General features: G+C 45.0%; 1 protein-coding gene across 3 annotated transcripts in view; it reads left to right on the forward strand.

Moving 5' to 3' along the window:
• The window catches only part of SKIC3 (SKI3 subunit of superkiller complex), a 194,232-nt gene that overhangs the window by 51,411 nt on the left and 127,767 nt on the right, over window positions 1–15,054 (forward strand). For all 3 annotated transcript variants that reach the window (XM_075837136.1, XM_075837145.1, XM_075837140.1), the window contains 5 exons: window positions 4,345–4,431; window positions 7,438–7,541; window positions 7,690–7,816; window positions 10,798–10,977; window positions 12,659–12,783. In XM_075837136.1, coding sequence (XP_075693251.1) covers window positions 4,345–4,431; window positions 7,438–7,541; window positions 7,690–7,816; window positions 10,798–10,977; window positions 12,659–12,783 — 623 coding nt within the window. The remainder of the gene's footprint in view (window positions 1–4,344; window positions 4,432–7,437; window positions 7,542–7,689; window positions 7,817–10,797; window positions 10,978–12,658; window positions 12,784–15,054) is intronic.

Below are 15,054 nucleotides of genomic sequence, written 5' to 3' on the forward strand. Positions count from 1 at the left end.
CTCGTTAAATCATTTATTGGGGGGACAGCACCATGGGTATATGCCCATGTCGCTAGAAGGCGGACACTAGGAAAAACGAAAAAAGTGTTGACCACCCAGTGGGCTATACCCTACCAAGCTACTTAGTTTTTAGCCTAGTGTCCATAGGAGGAAGACATTACCTGCCTACAGGGCTTCTGCTTTTTTATTATTTTCATTTTATTTATTTTATTCTTCCGTTTCAGGTTGCAGGAGGGTCGTCAGCGTGTACGCCACATTAGTCATGCCCCCCTACGGGAGCTGGGTGGAATCTTTTCCCTGCCTTTTAGGTCACCCAGTAGTGCAGTGGCGGCAGGAATGCCGGTAATCACACTTTTCAGTGTGAGACCACTGAAAGGGTGACCTAAAGACGCCAGACAGGTGAGGGCTACATTCCCACCCCCCCCCCACCCCCCCGGGTGTCTCAGAAAGTAGCCCTCCTTGAGGTCCTCCTAGGTTGCTGCTGGGGCTGTTTGTTTCTATGTTGCTGTGCTGGGTCCGTTCTGTTTTTCGGCACGCCCAGGTCTCCAGTTTTCAGTCGCGCGGGGGTACACTTTCCGCGGCAGGCTGCGTAAATTTAGTCCCCGGCTTGAGACAGGCCTAGGCCGGCCACTCATTGGTCACAGGGTTGGCTCTAGTCACGTGGTCTTGGCTTTCAATCACCTTTGCTTGCAACCGGTGCAATTCAAAGTTCCCATGTGGCCAGTCTGACCCTATCTGCGCTCAATGCCTGCTCCTCAGACCCTCCCTGAACACTGTGGCCACCGCTGCTCGTGAGTCTGTTCCCCCGGAATGGGCATCTTCCCTCACAAAGGCGGTAGGTAATCTCGCCCGCCTCTCACATTGAATGGTGGAAGCCTTAATGCGGCTGCCTGAGAGGATTGCTTCCGAGTTAGTCAGACCCTCCTCCTTGAGCGCTCCCTCTTTAGCTCTGCAGGCATGCCCCACAAACCGTTCAGGAAATCTCAGGATATACTTCACTTCCTCAAGTTCCTCGATTGATAGGGCCAACGCAGGTGGGTCTGCCTCTGCTAGTGATATGTCAGAGACTGACTCTACTGGGCACTCTTCTGACTCCGACACGGAGTCTGAGCAAGGCACTTCTACATCTCCCGCCATATAGGATCTTATCCGGGCGGTCAGAGATATATCGAAATTCTTGAGGGCGCTCCTGGCTCATCTCAAGAGGACATCTTATTTTGGCAACAGATGCGTCCCCCTCTAGTTTTCCCTGACCATAAGGGATTTGGCAAACACCTTAGAAGGGCATGGAAACACCCGGATCGGCCTTTGGTCACATCTTAAAAGTATGGATGTCATGTTCCCCTTTTCGGAGGAATGTGTCTCTAAGTGGTCGGCCTGTCCACTAGTGGATCGCGCTGTGGCTCAACTGTCTGAGGCAACTACCCTGCCTATAGCGGGTGCTGCTTCTGTAAAATATCCCATCGATAAGAAGGTGGATTCTATGGCCAAGGATGCGTTCTCAGCCACTAGCGCTACCCTCTGGCCCTCGCTACCCTCTGGCCCTCTTTAACTACTTGGCTTAGCAAAGCCTGCATAGTCATGGCAAAGCGGCTCAACAGGTCTCTCGCCTCGGGGGAAGCACATCAGGAGGACTTTCCAGCTGATCCAGGCGTCTAATTAAATCTGTGATGTTTTCAATGAGGCTGTCTGCCGCTCCACTATTCTCATGGCGATCCGCCATGCTGTCTGGAATCGTACCTGGAATTTAGAGCTGGCCTCCAAGAAGGCTGTCCTCGCACTTCCAGGAGACATGACTCGCAGGCGTAGAAGATGCCTGGGTTCGAGAGGTCGTGTTGACGGGTTACAAGATAGATTTTTCCTCACTTCCACCACGTCGGTACTTCCTGTCGACTCCTCCTCGGTGCCCTGCCCAGGTTCTCGCCTTTACCCGTGCCACCCGCGCTCTGCCCCAGCAAGGTGTCATTGTCCCTGTCCCAGGTCGAGAGCGGTTCCAGAGCTTCTACTCTAACCTTTTCACCATCCCAAAAAAAGAATGGTTACCTTCGTCCTATACTAGATCTCAAGCGTCTTACTCGGCATGTGAAGGTTCGCAGGGTTCGTATTGGAATCTCTGTGCTTAGTCGTGGTATCCTTGGAAATGCACGAGTTCCTGTCTTCAGTCGACATCCGAGATGCTTACCTTCATATACTCATTGCTTGGTCTCACCAGCGTTTTCTTCGCCTCACGGTGGGTTCCAATAATTTTCAATTTGGGGCACTTCCCTTCGGCTTCACCAAAGTCGGGGCAGTTCTCGTGGCCTTTCTTCTTTCCAGGGGGGGTCGTGGTAATCGCGTACTTGGACAACTTTTTGGTGAAGTCCCCCTCCAAACAGGACAATTTGGCCAGCCTTCAGATCACCCTGGACTTCCTTCGCAGTATTGGGTGGATAGTCAATGAGAACAAGTCACTCTCTCATTCCCTCTTAAAGGATAGAGTTCCTGGGCATGATCCTCGATACCCAGATGGGCAAGATTTTTCTTCTGGAACCAAAGATCAACTCCCTCTGGAAGAGGAACTATTAGTTCTGCACAGGAATTCTCTCTGCCGCATTAGTTTTTGCATCAGGATTCTTGGGACGGCGGTTTCAACCGTTCGAGGCAATTCCGTTCGCCCAGTTTCACACTCGACCTATACAGTTGGCGATTCTTGCTTGCTGGGACAGGTCTCCATAAACTCCTTCAACCTACCAATCTGGCTTCCCTAGTTGGTTCGTCGAGAAACGTTATAGTGGCTGTTCTCCCCGAACATATCCCTGGGGAAACCCTTTGCCATCCTCCATTGGCAAGTGATCATGGGGTTTGCCAGCCTGTCGGGTTGGGAGGGCAGTTTTTGGCCACCTCACGGTAGAGGGCCAGTGGTTCAGCTTGGAGACTCATCTCCAGCTAAACATCCTGGAACTGAGGGCGATTTTTTTTGGTGCTCTCCCATTGGACTTTCATGGTCTTCCATGAGGACATGGTTGTACTTTATCCAGTTCCGTACTTCCTTCCCAAGGTGGTGTCCTCTTTCCACCTCAATGAGGACATTGTTCTGCATTCGTACTGTCCTAACCCCTCTTATCAGAGGGAGCCTTCCCTGCACTGGCTGGATGTGGTCCGAGCACTCCAAATCTATCTTTCGGTTACGTAGTCATTTTACCGCTTGAACTCCCTTTTTGTGGTTCTGGAGGGCCCATGCAAGGGCAGCCCGACCTCTAAGGCCACCATTTCCAGGTGGATTCGGCTGGCTATCATGTAGGCTTACTCCGCTACTCCTTCTCCTTCCGTGTCTCTTTCCACTCTACGTGGGCGGTTGGTGAGTCATGGGCAGTCCAGTATCCGGCTTCTGCCTCTCAGGTTTGTAAGGCGCTACCTGGGCTCGGTTAATGCCTTTTACGAGGTTCTATCCGATCCATTCACTGGCTTCCGCCGATGCCGGTCTGTGTTTTATGGGGTTGCAGGCAGCTGTGAGTTAGCCTGTTCGCATGGCAGTGTTTTTTTCTGCCCACCCTCGGGGACTGCTCTGGGACATCCCATGGCGCTGTGTCCACCAATAAATGATTTAAAGAGAAAATTTGATTCTTGTACTCACCGTAAAATCCCTTGTTGAATTCATTAGGGGACACGGGTCCCACCCGGGTGTTGGTGTTTTGGTTATTTTTTGTTTTATACTCTTCTACTGCTCTTGGTACAAACTGAGTAGCGTTCTGTAACAGGAGAGGGCATAGCCAACACTTTTTTTTAGTTTTTCCTAGTGTAAGCCTCCTAGCTGCAGGAGCATATAACCATGGTGCTGCGTTCCCCAATGAATTCAACGAGAAAGGGATTTTACAAAATCCAATTTTTGCTATACAGTGATTACGCTTTACCGACAGAGATAGGAAACTCCTTTTTACCCTGTGTGGGATAGCTTTAACTTTCATAAATAACTTTGCCTCGGATATAAAGGATTGTCAGTACATACTGAAGGATAAATCAAAGAATTCTTTAAATATGAGGTATTTACACAGTTCATTTCCATCACATATCAATTTTGGTATAGTTGGTGGAGAGATGCAAATTGTTCCTTTTTGTCCCATGTGACCTATTGTAAAGAACCACTAGTGTATAGCACAGATCATGGATTGTAAGTTCAGGTCCATTTATTCTGACTTGCATGAACACCTCTTTGGGCATGTTAGGTTTTATCAGTGGAAGATATGGAAACCATGACTTCTGTGTGGTGCATTACTTGATAGTAAATACTGTACAAATTTAAATTTATGTAATCTGCAAAAGTCGCAAGTTATAACTGAAATGTTTCATATTTTGTCCTTTTTCTAGATTTCTAATAAAGATGGTGATCCAGTTCTTATTGCTCTGAAAGGTCAGGTGTATCTAAAAAAAGGATTACTAGGAGAAGCATCAAAGGTATGCCTGTTTTCAGTTCTAAAATGAATGCAACTCCATTGTATATATTGACTGCACCTATGTATGGAACTTTTTTCAGTCACTGTTTACACAAAGTGAACTAGAACACACTATTTTAATTCATTTTTTCCATTCAGTAACGTTACAGACTGCAATGCTCTTATGTGATTTGTTTCTTTTCTTTTAAATTCTTTGTTAGTTTTTTTTTTTTCGCTTGTGTCATTGCGGGACACAGAAAACCGTGGGGAATATGCTGCTTTCATTAGGAGGAGGACAATAAGTTAAAAGTGTTAGCTTTTCCACAGCCTATACTACTCCTTCACATTCTTAGATATCCAGTTTTAGTTTAGTGTCCATAGGATGAAGGCCTCCCTGTTTTTGCCGGTTACTTCTGCTTTTTTATTTTAGTTTATTTATTTTGTTTATTATTTTCATTTCTTTTCGCATTTTATGTTGGGAAACTGGAACAACACAGTCTACCTGTTGTCCCCTTATTAGAAAGGCAAACAGCATAGATTTAATCACGCTGCTTTCCTTTTGCCTCTCCGAAGACATAGTGGAACAGAGTAGCCAAGCTCTTCTGTTGTTTTCCAGTCATGGGGCTTCTGTCTGCTCCCCTCCTCCCATCACGCTCTCACGACAGGATGAGGCAGGTTGAAGAAGTGGCCTGCTGTTACTCCAGGGGAGCTGAAGAGAAGAGGAGCAAGACAGTGTGAGGATGACACCTCTCCCTCCCTTTTGATCTCTTCTTGAAAGCAGTGGGCATGTCCTTTCACCGGGCATCCAATATCTTACACCGTGGGCTCCCCATTGGCTCAGCTAGGTGTGGGAGAACAGGACTTATTTTTATTAAACCGCAACCGCGCGGTTCTCTCTCCACTCCTTATTCCGCATCTACATAGGTGATATGATTCTTCTTTTTTTACAGCTGATTTTGATTCAGCACGCAGAAAAATCCATTGAAAATGAGAGGCAAAATAGGTGTTTTCCACACTGATTCTGATGCTGAAAAAGCATCGGAATCAGCCTGCAGAAAACGCTGTGTGAACATGGCTTATGGTCTTCCCCTTTTTGCAAGGGGGCTTGGACCTCGGGCTTTGCCTTAGCTCTCTAAAGTGCAGGTCTCATCCAACTCTATTCTTTTTTTTTTTTAAAGACCTTTGGCTTCTAAACCGTATGTGCTGACTTTTCTCCTGGGGTCACCCATGTAGTTCCTTCTTATCGACATCCTACGACTACTTGGGACCTTCACTTGTTCCTTGACTCCATGCAGTCTTCTTCTTTAAACCTCTACATGAAGTTTCTCTTCGCCTTCTCTTCTGAAAGGTGGCCTTTTTAGTGGTGGTTACGTCCATCCGAAAGGTATCCGAACTGGCGGCTTTTTCCTGTTACTATCACTTTCTAGTGCTCCACATGAAAAGGCTTCTCCATCCAGTTCCTTTTTGCCAAAGGTGGTATTCTCCTTCCACCTGAACAACGATTTTATGCTTCCCTCACCCATCTTTCCCCTTTCATTCCCTCTCATTAGTGGCAGCAGGATATACTCCACCTTTAGGTCCCCAAATGAACTTGATGAAAAAAGGGTTTTACGTTGAGTAACAAAAATAAATAAATCCCCTTTTTAACTTTTTGTTCCTGAAAAAGTGGGGAGGAACCATAAAAGGGGGCCTTTTATTCTAGGGCTGAGATGGACTGAGCTGCAATACCAGGCACAAACATCCTCGAATAGACTTGGCTGTGCTATTTATTGGATTGGCCAGTGTCTTGTATGTTGGACCTTTACCAATCATCCATTGATGTCCTATTCTAAGGATATGCCATCAATTTAAAGTCTTGGAAAACCCCTTTGAATTTTTAGTGACGACAAAAGCGCTGCAGTTCTTTATGTCAGAAGCCTCAGCCCTTGCAAACCTAGAGTAGCCAATTCTTATTCCTGACCTGCTTCTGCATAGCAAGAAATGCAGGCGTGCTTCCAGACAAGACAGAGATTGGAGTCTAGTCTGATAGTTTATACAGCATTGCGTTTTCTGGCTCGTGTAGAGTTAATGAAATAGCAAATACAAAATTGCATTTGTTTCACTGGTAAACCGTTATGTATAAGTACCGTATATGGCGGCGTATAAGACGACCCCCAACTTTTACCCTTAAAATATAGAATTTAAGATATACTCCAGCCAATCACTGCAAGCTATGGTACGGTATGTACAGTGCCATACCAGTGATTGGAGTGCTTGTTGTACAAATCCTGTTTAGATTGGTCAGCTCTCCCTGCTTGCCCAGCCCTCTTTCTTATACTGTAACTACTGTAATAGCACTTTGGAGCATTAGTGCATCCATCTGGCCTGCCCTTATACCCCTCTTAACACTGCAAACCCCACCCCCCAAGCATGTGTGAGCGCTTCATAGCAGTAGCGCATCATTGCCCCTCCATATACCCTGTATCAATACTAAAACCTTCCCGACTCCATTATTAGCTGTCTTCAAACCCCCAAACCCAAATGTCGTCGTCCCCCTTTCGTGCAGGAGCGCTTCACTATGGCCATTGTATACTGTAGTACCATACTCATCCACCGGCGGCAGGACCCAGGACTCTCTGTCTCTTTGAACTCGCGCATGCGCAGATAGGCTGCTTCATCGCGCGAGATCTGAGAGGCAGGGAATGAGAGGAAAGGGCGGGCCAGAGAGATCTACGGAGGCTTACAGGATCTTACAGAGATGTTCCCTGGCGGCTAATACCGGCTTCCCTCAGATCCGTGGCGGATTCCGTGCATCCCGGGAGCCTGTGTACCGGACTGCAGGCTCACAAGGTAACACACAACCTGTGTATAAGACAATATCCGGCATATAAGACGACCCCCCACTTTTGAAATTTTTTTAAGGGTTTAAAACGTCGTCTTGTACGCCGATATATACGGTATATAAATGCGAGCCATCAACTTTCTAATCATAATTATTCCATAATGTGTGAGAATACTATGTTATACTCCATTTACATTATTTTATCAGGTATCTAGGGAACTCCAGAAGACGCATCCTGAGTTTGCAGAAACACATTTTTTGGAGGGTCAGCTTCACTACATTCAAAAGAACTACACAGATGCAGAGAAAAGGTAAATAGTATACTGTGCAATTTTAAGAGATTTTTCACTGTAATTTCACCTTCACTATATAAATCCAAAACAGATGTAAGCTGCATCAAGACATAGATGCTCATGCCGTTAAAAAAAACATCTACTTTCTTTTGGTCTTTTTTTTCAGTTTTCATAAGGCTATTGAGAAGAATCCAGAAGTTGCAAACTACTATTTTTGCCTTGGTTTAACTTACTGGTTTATGAATGAAGAAACCAAGCGAGATAAAACTAAGGCAGTTACACAGTTTTTGAAGGTGACTTTATCGATTCCAATAAGTTATTAGTCTTTTCTCTTTAGATTATTGGGTTGTGTGTACCCTCCTGGTACTTGGTGATCTCAAGGTACTTAACCGGTCCCCGACCGCTGGCTGTGTATTTACGGCCGGTGGTCGAGGTGCCATAGTCTATTTATGGCTGCCTCTATTGGTGCCGGTGGTCATGTAACTGTTCACATGATCGCTGGGATGCCGTTAGTGGCAGGCTGCTGCTGGGTCTTACTAGACTTACTAGACTAAAAATAAAGTCCGCCAAAGGTCTTTTCTGACCTTTTGAGGAACAGACCATAATAATAAAAAATGTAATAATAAATACACATAAAATACCCACCCCAAAAAAAACTTTCCGCCACCAATCATTGTCGTAACGCTAGCCCTGACTCAATTACCCTAAAATAGACATATAATATATTAAAATTTACGGTAGACAAGGACGATCACAAATAAAAGGTCTATTTTAGGGTAAAACTATGTTATTACCAGAAAAAAATAGCTAAAATGTAAAAAAAGCTTACTTTTTTTACTATTATTTTCAAAATTTAAGCCTAAAAATTTTAAAATAGCAAAAAGGATCTATATAAAAATGATTAAAAAAAAGAAACCTGCATTGTCTATGGAAAAAACATCGCAAAAATCACCTCGCTAGCCCAACAAATAAAAAAGTTATAGCCGTCTAACAAATGCATGCTAAAAAGGGCTAAACGGTGTCTGTTCCTGAATGCTCAAAATAGGGCTTTTCCTACTAAGAACATTTATCACCTATCCACAGGATAGGTGATAAATGTATGATCGCTCGGTGCCCCACTACTAGGACCCCCACAGATCAATAGAACGGGGGACCCGACCCCGGTCCTGCTTACTGCACTATCACAGTGAGGAGGATTTTGAATGGAGGGGCGGTCACGCATGTCCGCTCCATTCAATGTCTATGGATCCGACAGATACAGCCAAGTACATCGCTTGGCTGTTTCCATCGGCTGCTTAGACTTTGACAGGAGCGGCAGCGAATATGTTCTGCTTCATTTAAATCCTCCTCCCTGCAATCGTGCACCGAGGAGGAAGGGGTCGGGACCCCCATTCTAGTAATTGGTGGGAGTCCCAGTGGTTAGGATTGCAGCAATCATACATTTATCACCTATCCTGTGGATAGGTGATAAACGTTCTTTGTGGGAAAACTCCTTTAATTAAAAATGCAAAAACGACTATTACTTGTAATTCTACGGTAATCATAAGCACCACTCATTCAATAACAGGTGCAATAACTCTCCTAATAAAATGATATTAGAGGTAGTGGCTGAGCACTCCATGCAATACTTTCTTGGCTGTTTCTGCGACCTGTATAGAGATGGGCAAGCATGCTTGAACCCCACTTTATACAACTCCTCCTCACTGCTGCTGTCCACAGGGAGGTGAATCTGAGACGAGGACCCCAGTAATCAGACCACGACCGTTTTAACATTTATCACCTATCCTGTGGATAAAAGTTTATGGGAGGAAACATTGCTTTATAATTCTGTCAGTTATGCTATTTACTCTGCCCAAAAAAACGGAGACCTTACGGAACGGAGACAAACGGAAACCATTAGCAACGGAAGCGTTACCATTGAAATCAATGGTAATGCAAACAGAAAACTATGGTTTCCCTTCATGGGTTCCCCTGATGGAAAGGTCTGACGGAACCCATGAACAGAACCCCGATGCAGATGTGAACGAAGCCTTAGGGAATTTTAAATGTCATATAACATTGAAAGGAAAGTTTTCCCATATGGTCTTTTGACAAAGGATTTAAAAAAAAAAAATACAACAATTAGGATAAGCATTAAAAGCACCTATAGATTGCAGATGTTAGAAATATAGTTATTATTATTCATCTTCTGTATCAATTACAGGCTCATTTAAGATTAAAAATAATAAAAAACGGTTGATCTTTATCAAAAAAATCCTCGATCACAAACCCTTGAGAAGTGCTGTTGTTTGTCCCCTCAGTATCTTTCTGCTATCATTTGTGTTGTAAGTACAGTAGTTCAATTTGGACAGGATGATCAGATGGTGGTTAGAGTTTCAGATGGATTTCTATCAGAAACTAAATACCCCCGAAGTATACTTCTGTGTATTGAAGTAGCGTGCATGAAAGGACAGGCAAATGCATTTCACTTGACTGTCATAGTAACACACAGTCAACATAGTAGCATTTATTTCAGTTTTTTATATTTTTTTAACCCCTTTCTGCATCAGTGTGTGGTGCCAACTAGCATTGAACTTGCAGTTAGATTATTGTTTAGTGATTCAGAGCCTCTTACACAGGAACCAGGCTGTAATTTATAGTCCCGGGTTTCTTGATGTTCACGTAATTCCATTGTGTCATTTTAGATCACTGTCATTATGGATCATTATATACAGTAGATGGAGTTAAAGATGTGTAGGAGAGTGGATCGCCCAAACATAATGTGCAAGGGGCCTAATAGCAGAGGTTTGGCCTCTACTTGCAACCCAATTTCTGAAATCATGACTGTTTTAGCGGATGTTAAAGGGTTTATCCTGGACTTTTTAAAATTGGCATCAGGGCAGGGGATGGCATTACATAGTAAACTGATACTAACCCCTGAAGTGCCCTCCGCTACAGCACTGAGGTCCTTTTCTCTGCAGCTCTGGTCCCAGAAGCTTTTGCAGCGGTCACGTGCCGTTCATCGGTCACCTGCCCCTACAGCAGGAGAACGGAACTTCGGCGCTGAAGCAGGGGGCATTTCAGGGGGTGAGTATATGATAGATTATTATATAATGCAATCCCCTTCTCTTCTGCCAATTTTTAAATGTCTGGTGTAAACCCTTTAAAAACTTTACTCCTTGACTGTGATTTTATGAAAAATATCTGTATAAATGTCTATCTTTTATATTGTTCTGCAAATACTATCACAATGTTAACTCTCCTTTTTTGTTTCTTCTATTAATTTTTTTGGCAGGCGGCCAAACTGGACCCCTTTATGTCCAAAGTATTTTGTTACTTGGGTCATTACTACCGAGAAATAGCTGGTGACAAAACCAGGGCTCGTGGTTGCTATAAGAAAGCCTTTGACCTGGATGGCGATGATGGAGAATCAGGAGCAGAAGCGGTGGATCTAAGCGTGGAGCTCAATGACATGGTATTCCAGCATCTTTTTCGAGTTCTCTTGCACAGAGCATTGCTTTCTGACCACATTTCTGTACGGTGTGAAGTACAGAAATAATGTAGCCCATTTATCAGTGTGATCCTTTCATTTACCGGAAGAAATCGCATTTAATTTTTGAAAAAAAAAATCATCATATCATTTTGACAGATTTGCTAAAAAGCTGGCTGGAATTTTCAGCAGTCTGCTATCCCCAAGCGATAACTTTCTATAACAAAAAGAGTTCTACTAGACCCATAAATGAATGTTATTTTTGTCTAACCCTTTCCCCTCCTAGACAGATGTCCCTATAGAGTCAACTTCATCAATAGTGAGACCTCTAAAACATTGCTGGTTAAAGGATCTACATGACTGTTCCTGATTCACAAGTCTGCAGCAAGTGTATGTTGAATGAGATATCACATATCTAGGGGAGTAACTAGAATTCATAGGCCCCATAGCAAAATGAGATGGGCCCCCACCACCTAGTGACAAGAAACTGAAGCAGCAGCCTAAGTAGGAAAATGTAAAGGTATGGATAATAGCGCCATATATCAGAGAATCCACATAGTAGTTCTACATAGCAGAAAGCCAACAACTTTTATTCCTCACCAAAAGGAAAAATATTCTTGCACTTAAAGGGAATGTGTTGCCAGCAAAACATGTTTTTTTTTTTTAGTTAAACAATTAGTGTGTAGGTGATTAAACATTGTTCTAATTTTTTTTTTTTTTTCACGATCAGGAAATATTATAAATTGGATTCAATTGGATTCTAATTTATAATATTTCCCATTGCTGGTCACTAGATGGAGCCATTCCCAAAATTGCAGCATTGCATGTGGTAAAGCAACCACATTGCTTTATGCTGCAAAATTGGGAAAAAATCCCTCGCTCTAGTGAGCTCTCAGAATCCCCCCCTCCTTTATCCTGGCTAGTGCCGGGAGAAACGAGGGGTTTGAACGGTCTAACCTCCTACACTGTGTGTCGCCATTTTTTGAGCTAACACACAGTGTAGAAGGTTTACATACAGTAGTAAACACACACTGAACACAAACATACATAGAAATCCCTTACCTGCTCCAGTCGCCGCCGCTCCCTCCGGTCCATCCGCCCCGTCTGCTGCCGCTGCTCCATGTGCACAAGTCCGGAAGCCGCGACTGCAAGTAGTAATATTACTGTCCGGCCGCGACTTCCGGTCCACAGGAAAATGGCGCCGGACGGCGCGCATTTCAAATTGAACTGTGTGGGAGCGGCGCATGCGCCGTTCCCACACAGCGGTGTACATGTTAGTGGATGGAACGGGTCCCGTTCGCAGTCCCTATGGGACTGGAGCTGCCATATTCCATGTCTGTATGTGTCGTTAATCGACACATACAGAAATGGAAAAAAAAATGGCAGCCCCCATAGGGAAGAAAAAGTGTAAAAATAAGAAAAAGTAACACAAACACACAAATTAATCGAAACGTTTTTAATAAAGCACTAACATCTTTAACATATTAAAAAAAAAATTTGTGGTGACACTGTTCCTTTAAGCGGGCCCCCTCAATCCCTGGGACCCATAACAGCTGCTATGGCTGCTTCAACGATTGTTACGCCCATGGAAATTAGGAAAAAAAGCTAAAAAAACATAAATTGCTTGTTGCTTATATCTTCATAAGTATAAAAATCTCTCTTCTAGGACATGGCATTAGCTATTTTATCAAGTGTAACAGAAAGAGCGAGCGCAGGAACAGCAAAGTGGGCATGGCTTAGAAGAGGCCTGTTCTATCTGAGAGTTGGTCAGCACTCCAAAGCTGTGTCTGAGTAAGTGTTTTAAGCCAGTCGTCTCGTCTCACAAGCTATGACTCAAATTAGTTATCTTTGTAAATGTGTTGACATTGTTTTAGGAAATTAGGTTATATTTTAGAAGTAATTGACACTTTATGAGGTGGTTGCTTAACCCTTTCACGACTGCCATACGGCTATATACGTTCCAACTGCCGATGCCCCGTGCAGTTGTCACGTATATAAATGTTGACAGCCTGGGACGGGGTTTAATCAGTGCAGTTCTGCTTCAGTGTGTGCAGCGCTGCACTCTCATGTCTTTCGGGGCTTTGAGAGCCCTGGAATACACCCCCACTATAGATAGCGCCACACACAACCCACTGTAGATATAGCGCAAAACCCTCTGTAGTTAGCGCCACCTAAGCTCCCTCTAGGATCGGAATCCCGGGCCAGAACTCTGGCCAAGGATTCCCCTCCTAGAGGGAGCCCCCCGCCATCTCTCCATCCCCGCTGTAGATAGTGCCACCCCCTGCATATAGCACCCCCTCGCTCTAGATAGCAACCCCCCCTTGCTGTAGATGGCATCGCACCCCTCCCCCCACTGTAGATAACGCCACCTAAACTCCCTCTAGGAGCGGCAACCCCCGTGTCAGATCGCACTGGCCGGGGATTCCGCTTCTAGAGAGAGTCCCTGACGTCACTGCATTTGGACAGTGACGTTCTGGGCTCTCTCTAGGAGCGGAATACCCGGCAGTGGATTCCGCTTTTAGAGTTAACCCCTGATGTCACTGTCCATATATGAACAGAGACATTAGGGGCTCCCTGTCGGAGCGGAATCCCCAGCCAGAGGGATTCCGCTCCTACCGGGAGCTACAGTGGTCAATTGTGATCGTGGTATTTAAATTGTTAGAATCAGGGGGGGCGCACCATCAAACACGCCAGTGGCGCGATCGGCCAGTGACAATGGTTGTCATGGCAGCCTGGGGGCCTAATGAAAGCCCCCAGGTCTGCAATCTTTGTACTCCTTTGAAGCCCTTCAAAAGAGACTATCAGTATCACGATATACTGCAATACATTAGTATTGCAGTATATAATGCAAGCGATCCAATGGAACTAATAAAAAAAAGTAAAAAACTGTTTAAGTTTTTTTTCTATGTTCCAAAAAAAAAAGAGTATAAAAGTTAAAAAAAAAACCCTTTTCCCATTTTTTTCCCTAAATCAATGTTAAAAAAAATAAAACTTAACATAACGGTTATCGCCACGTCCGTAAAAGTCTGAACTATCGCATTATAGCATTGTTTAACTCGCTCGGTGAACGCTGTAAAAAAAAAATATATATATAACGCAAATTTTTTGGTCACCTTGGACTCGTACAGGGGAGTGATTCCTGCTATTGTGTAGACTAGCCAATAAGAATCTGCGCACCAGTAGCAGCTTCTTCTTACCATCAATGAACACGTCAGCATACCTCCCAACTGTCCCGGATTCAGCAGGACAGTCCCGGATTCCGGGTGGTGTCCCGCTGTCCCGGGCGGCCGGGGGTATGTCCCGCTGTAAACCTAATTCTGAAGCAGGGAATCATCAGATTCCTGCTTCAGAATTAGTTCAAAGCGGTGGAGCAGAGGGAGCATATATGGACATTAGCGTCAGTGACTTCTCCTGGAGCGGAATCCCCGGCCAGAGTCGGCAACGGGAATTCTGCTCAAGGAGTAGCCACTGACGTCACTGTCAACATATGGACAGTACCGCCAGGGCTTCCCCGAGAATGTTTAAAGTAGCTGCGTGCCCGGGGAGTCCTCAGTGAGCGGAGGTGCTCCCTCTGCTTCTCCACTCTGAACTAATTCTGAAGCAGGCAGCTGATAGTTCCCTGCTTCAGAATTAGTGGCTCCTCCTTGAGCGGAATCCCCGTTGCCGATGATCTGGAAGGGGATTCCGCTCCTAGAGGAAACCCCTGAGGTCACTGTCCATATATGGACATTGATGTCAGGGGCTCCTCCCGGAGCGGAATTTCTGGCAAGAGTCGGCAACGGGGATTCCACTCAAGGAGTAGCCACTGACTTCACTCTCCATATATGGACAGTGACATCAGGGCTTCCCTCTAAGAGCGGAATTCCCGGCCTATGCTCTGGCTGGGGATTGTGCTCCTAGAGGGAGTCCCAATGGCGCTATCTACAGGGGGGGGGTTGGGTGGTACTATCTTCAAGGAGGGTGTGGCACTATCTTCAAGGGGGGTGTGGCACTAGCTACATGGACACACCGACACTATCTACAGGGGGCACTTTGGCGCTATGTACATGGGCACAATCTACA

Source organism: Rhinoderma darwinii, chromosome 1 (genome assembly GCF_050947455.1).
Source record: "Rhinoderma darwinii isolate aRhiDar2 chromosome 1, aRhiDar2.hap1, whole genome shotgun sequence".
Lineage (NCBI taxonomy): Eukaryota > Metazoa > Chordata > Amphibia > Anura > Rhinodermatidae > Rhinoderma > Rhinoderma darwinii.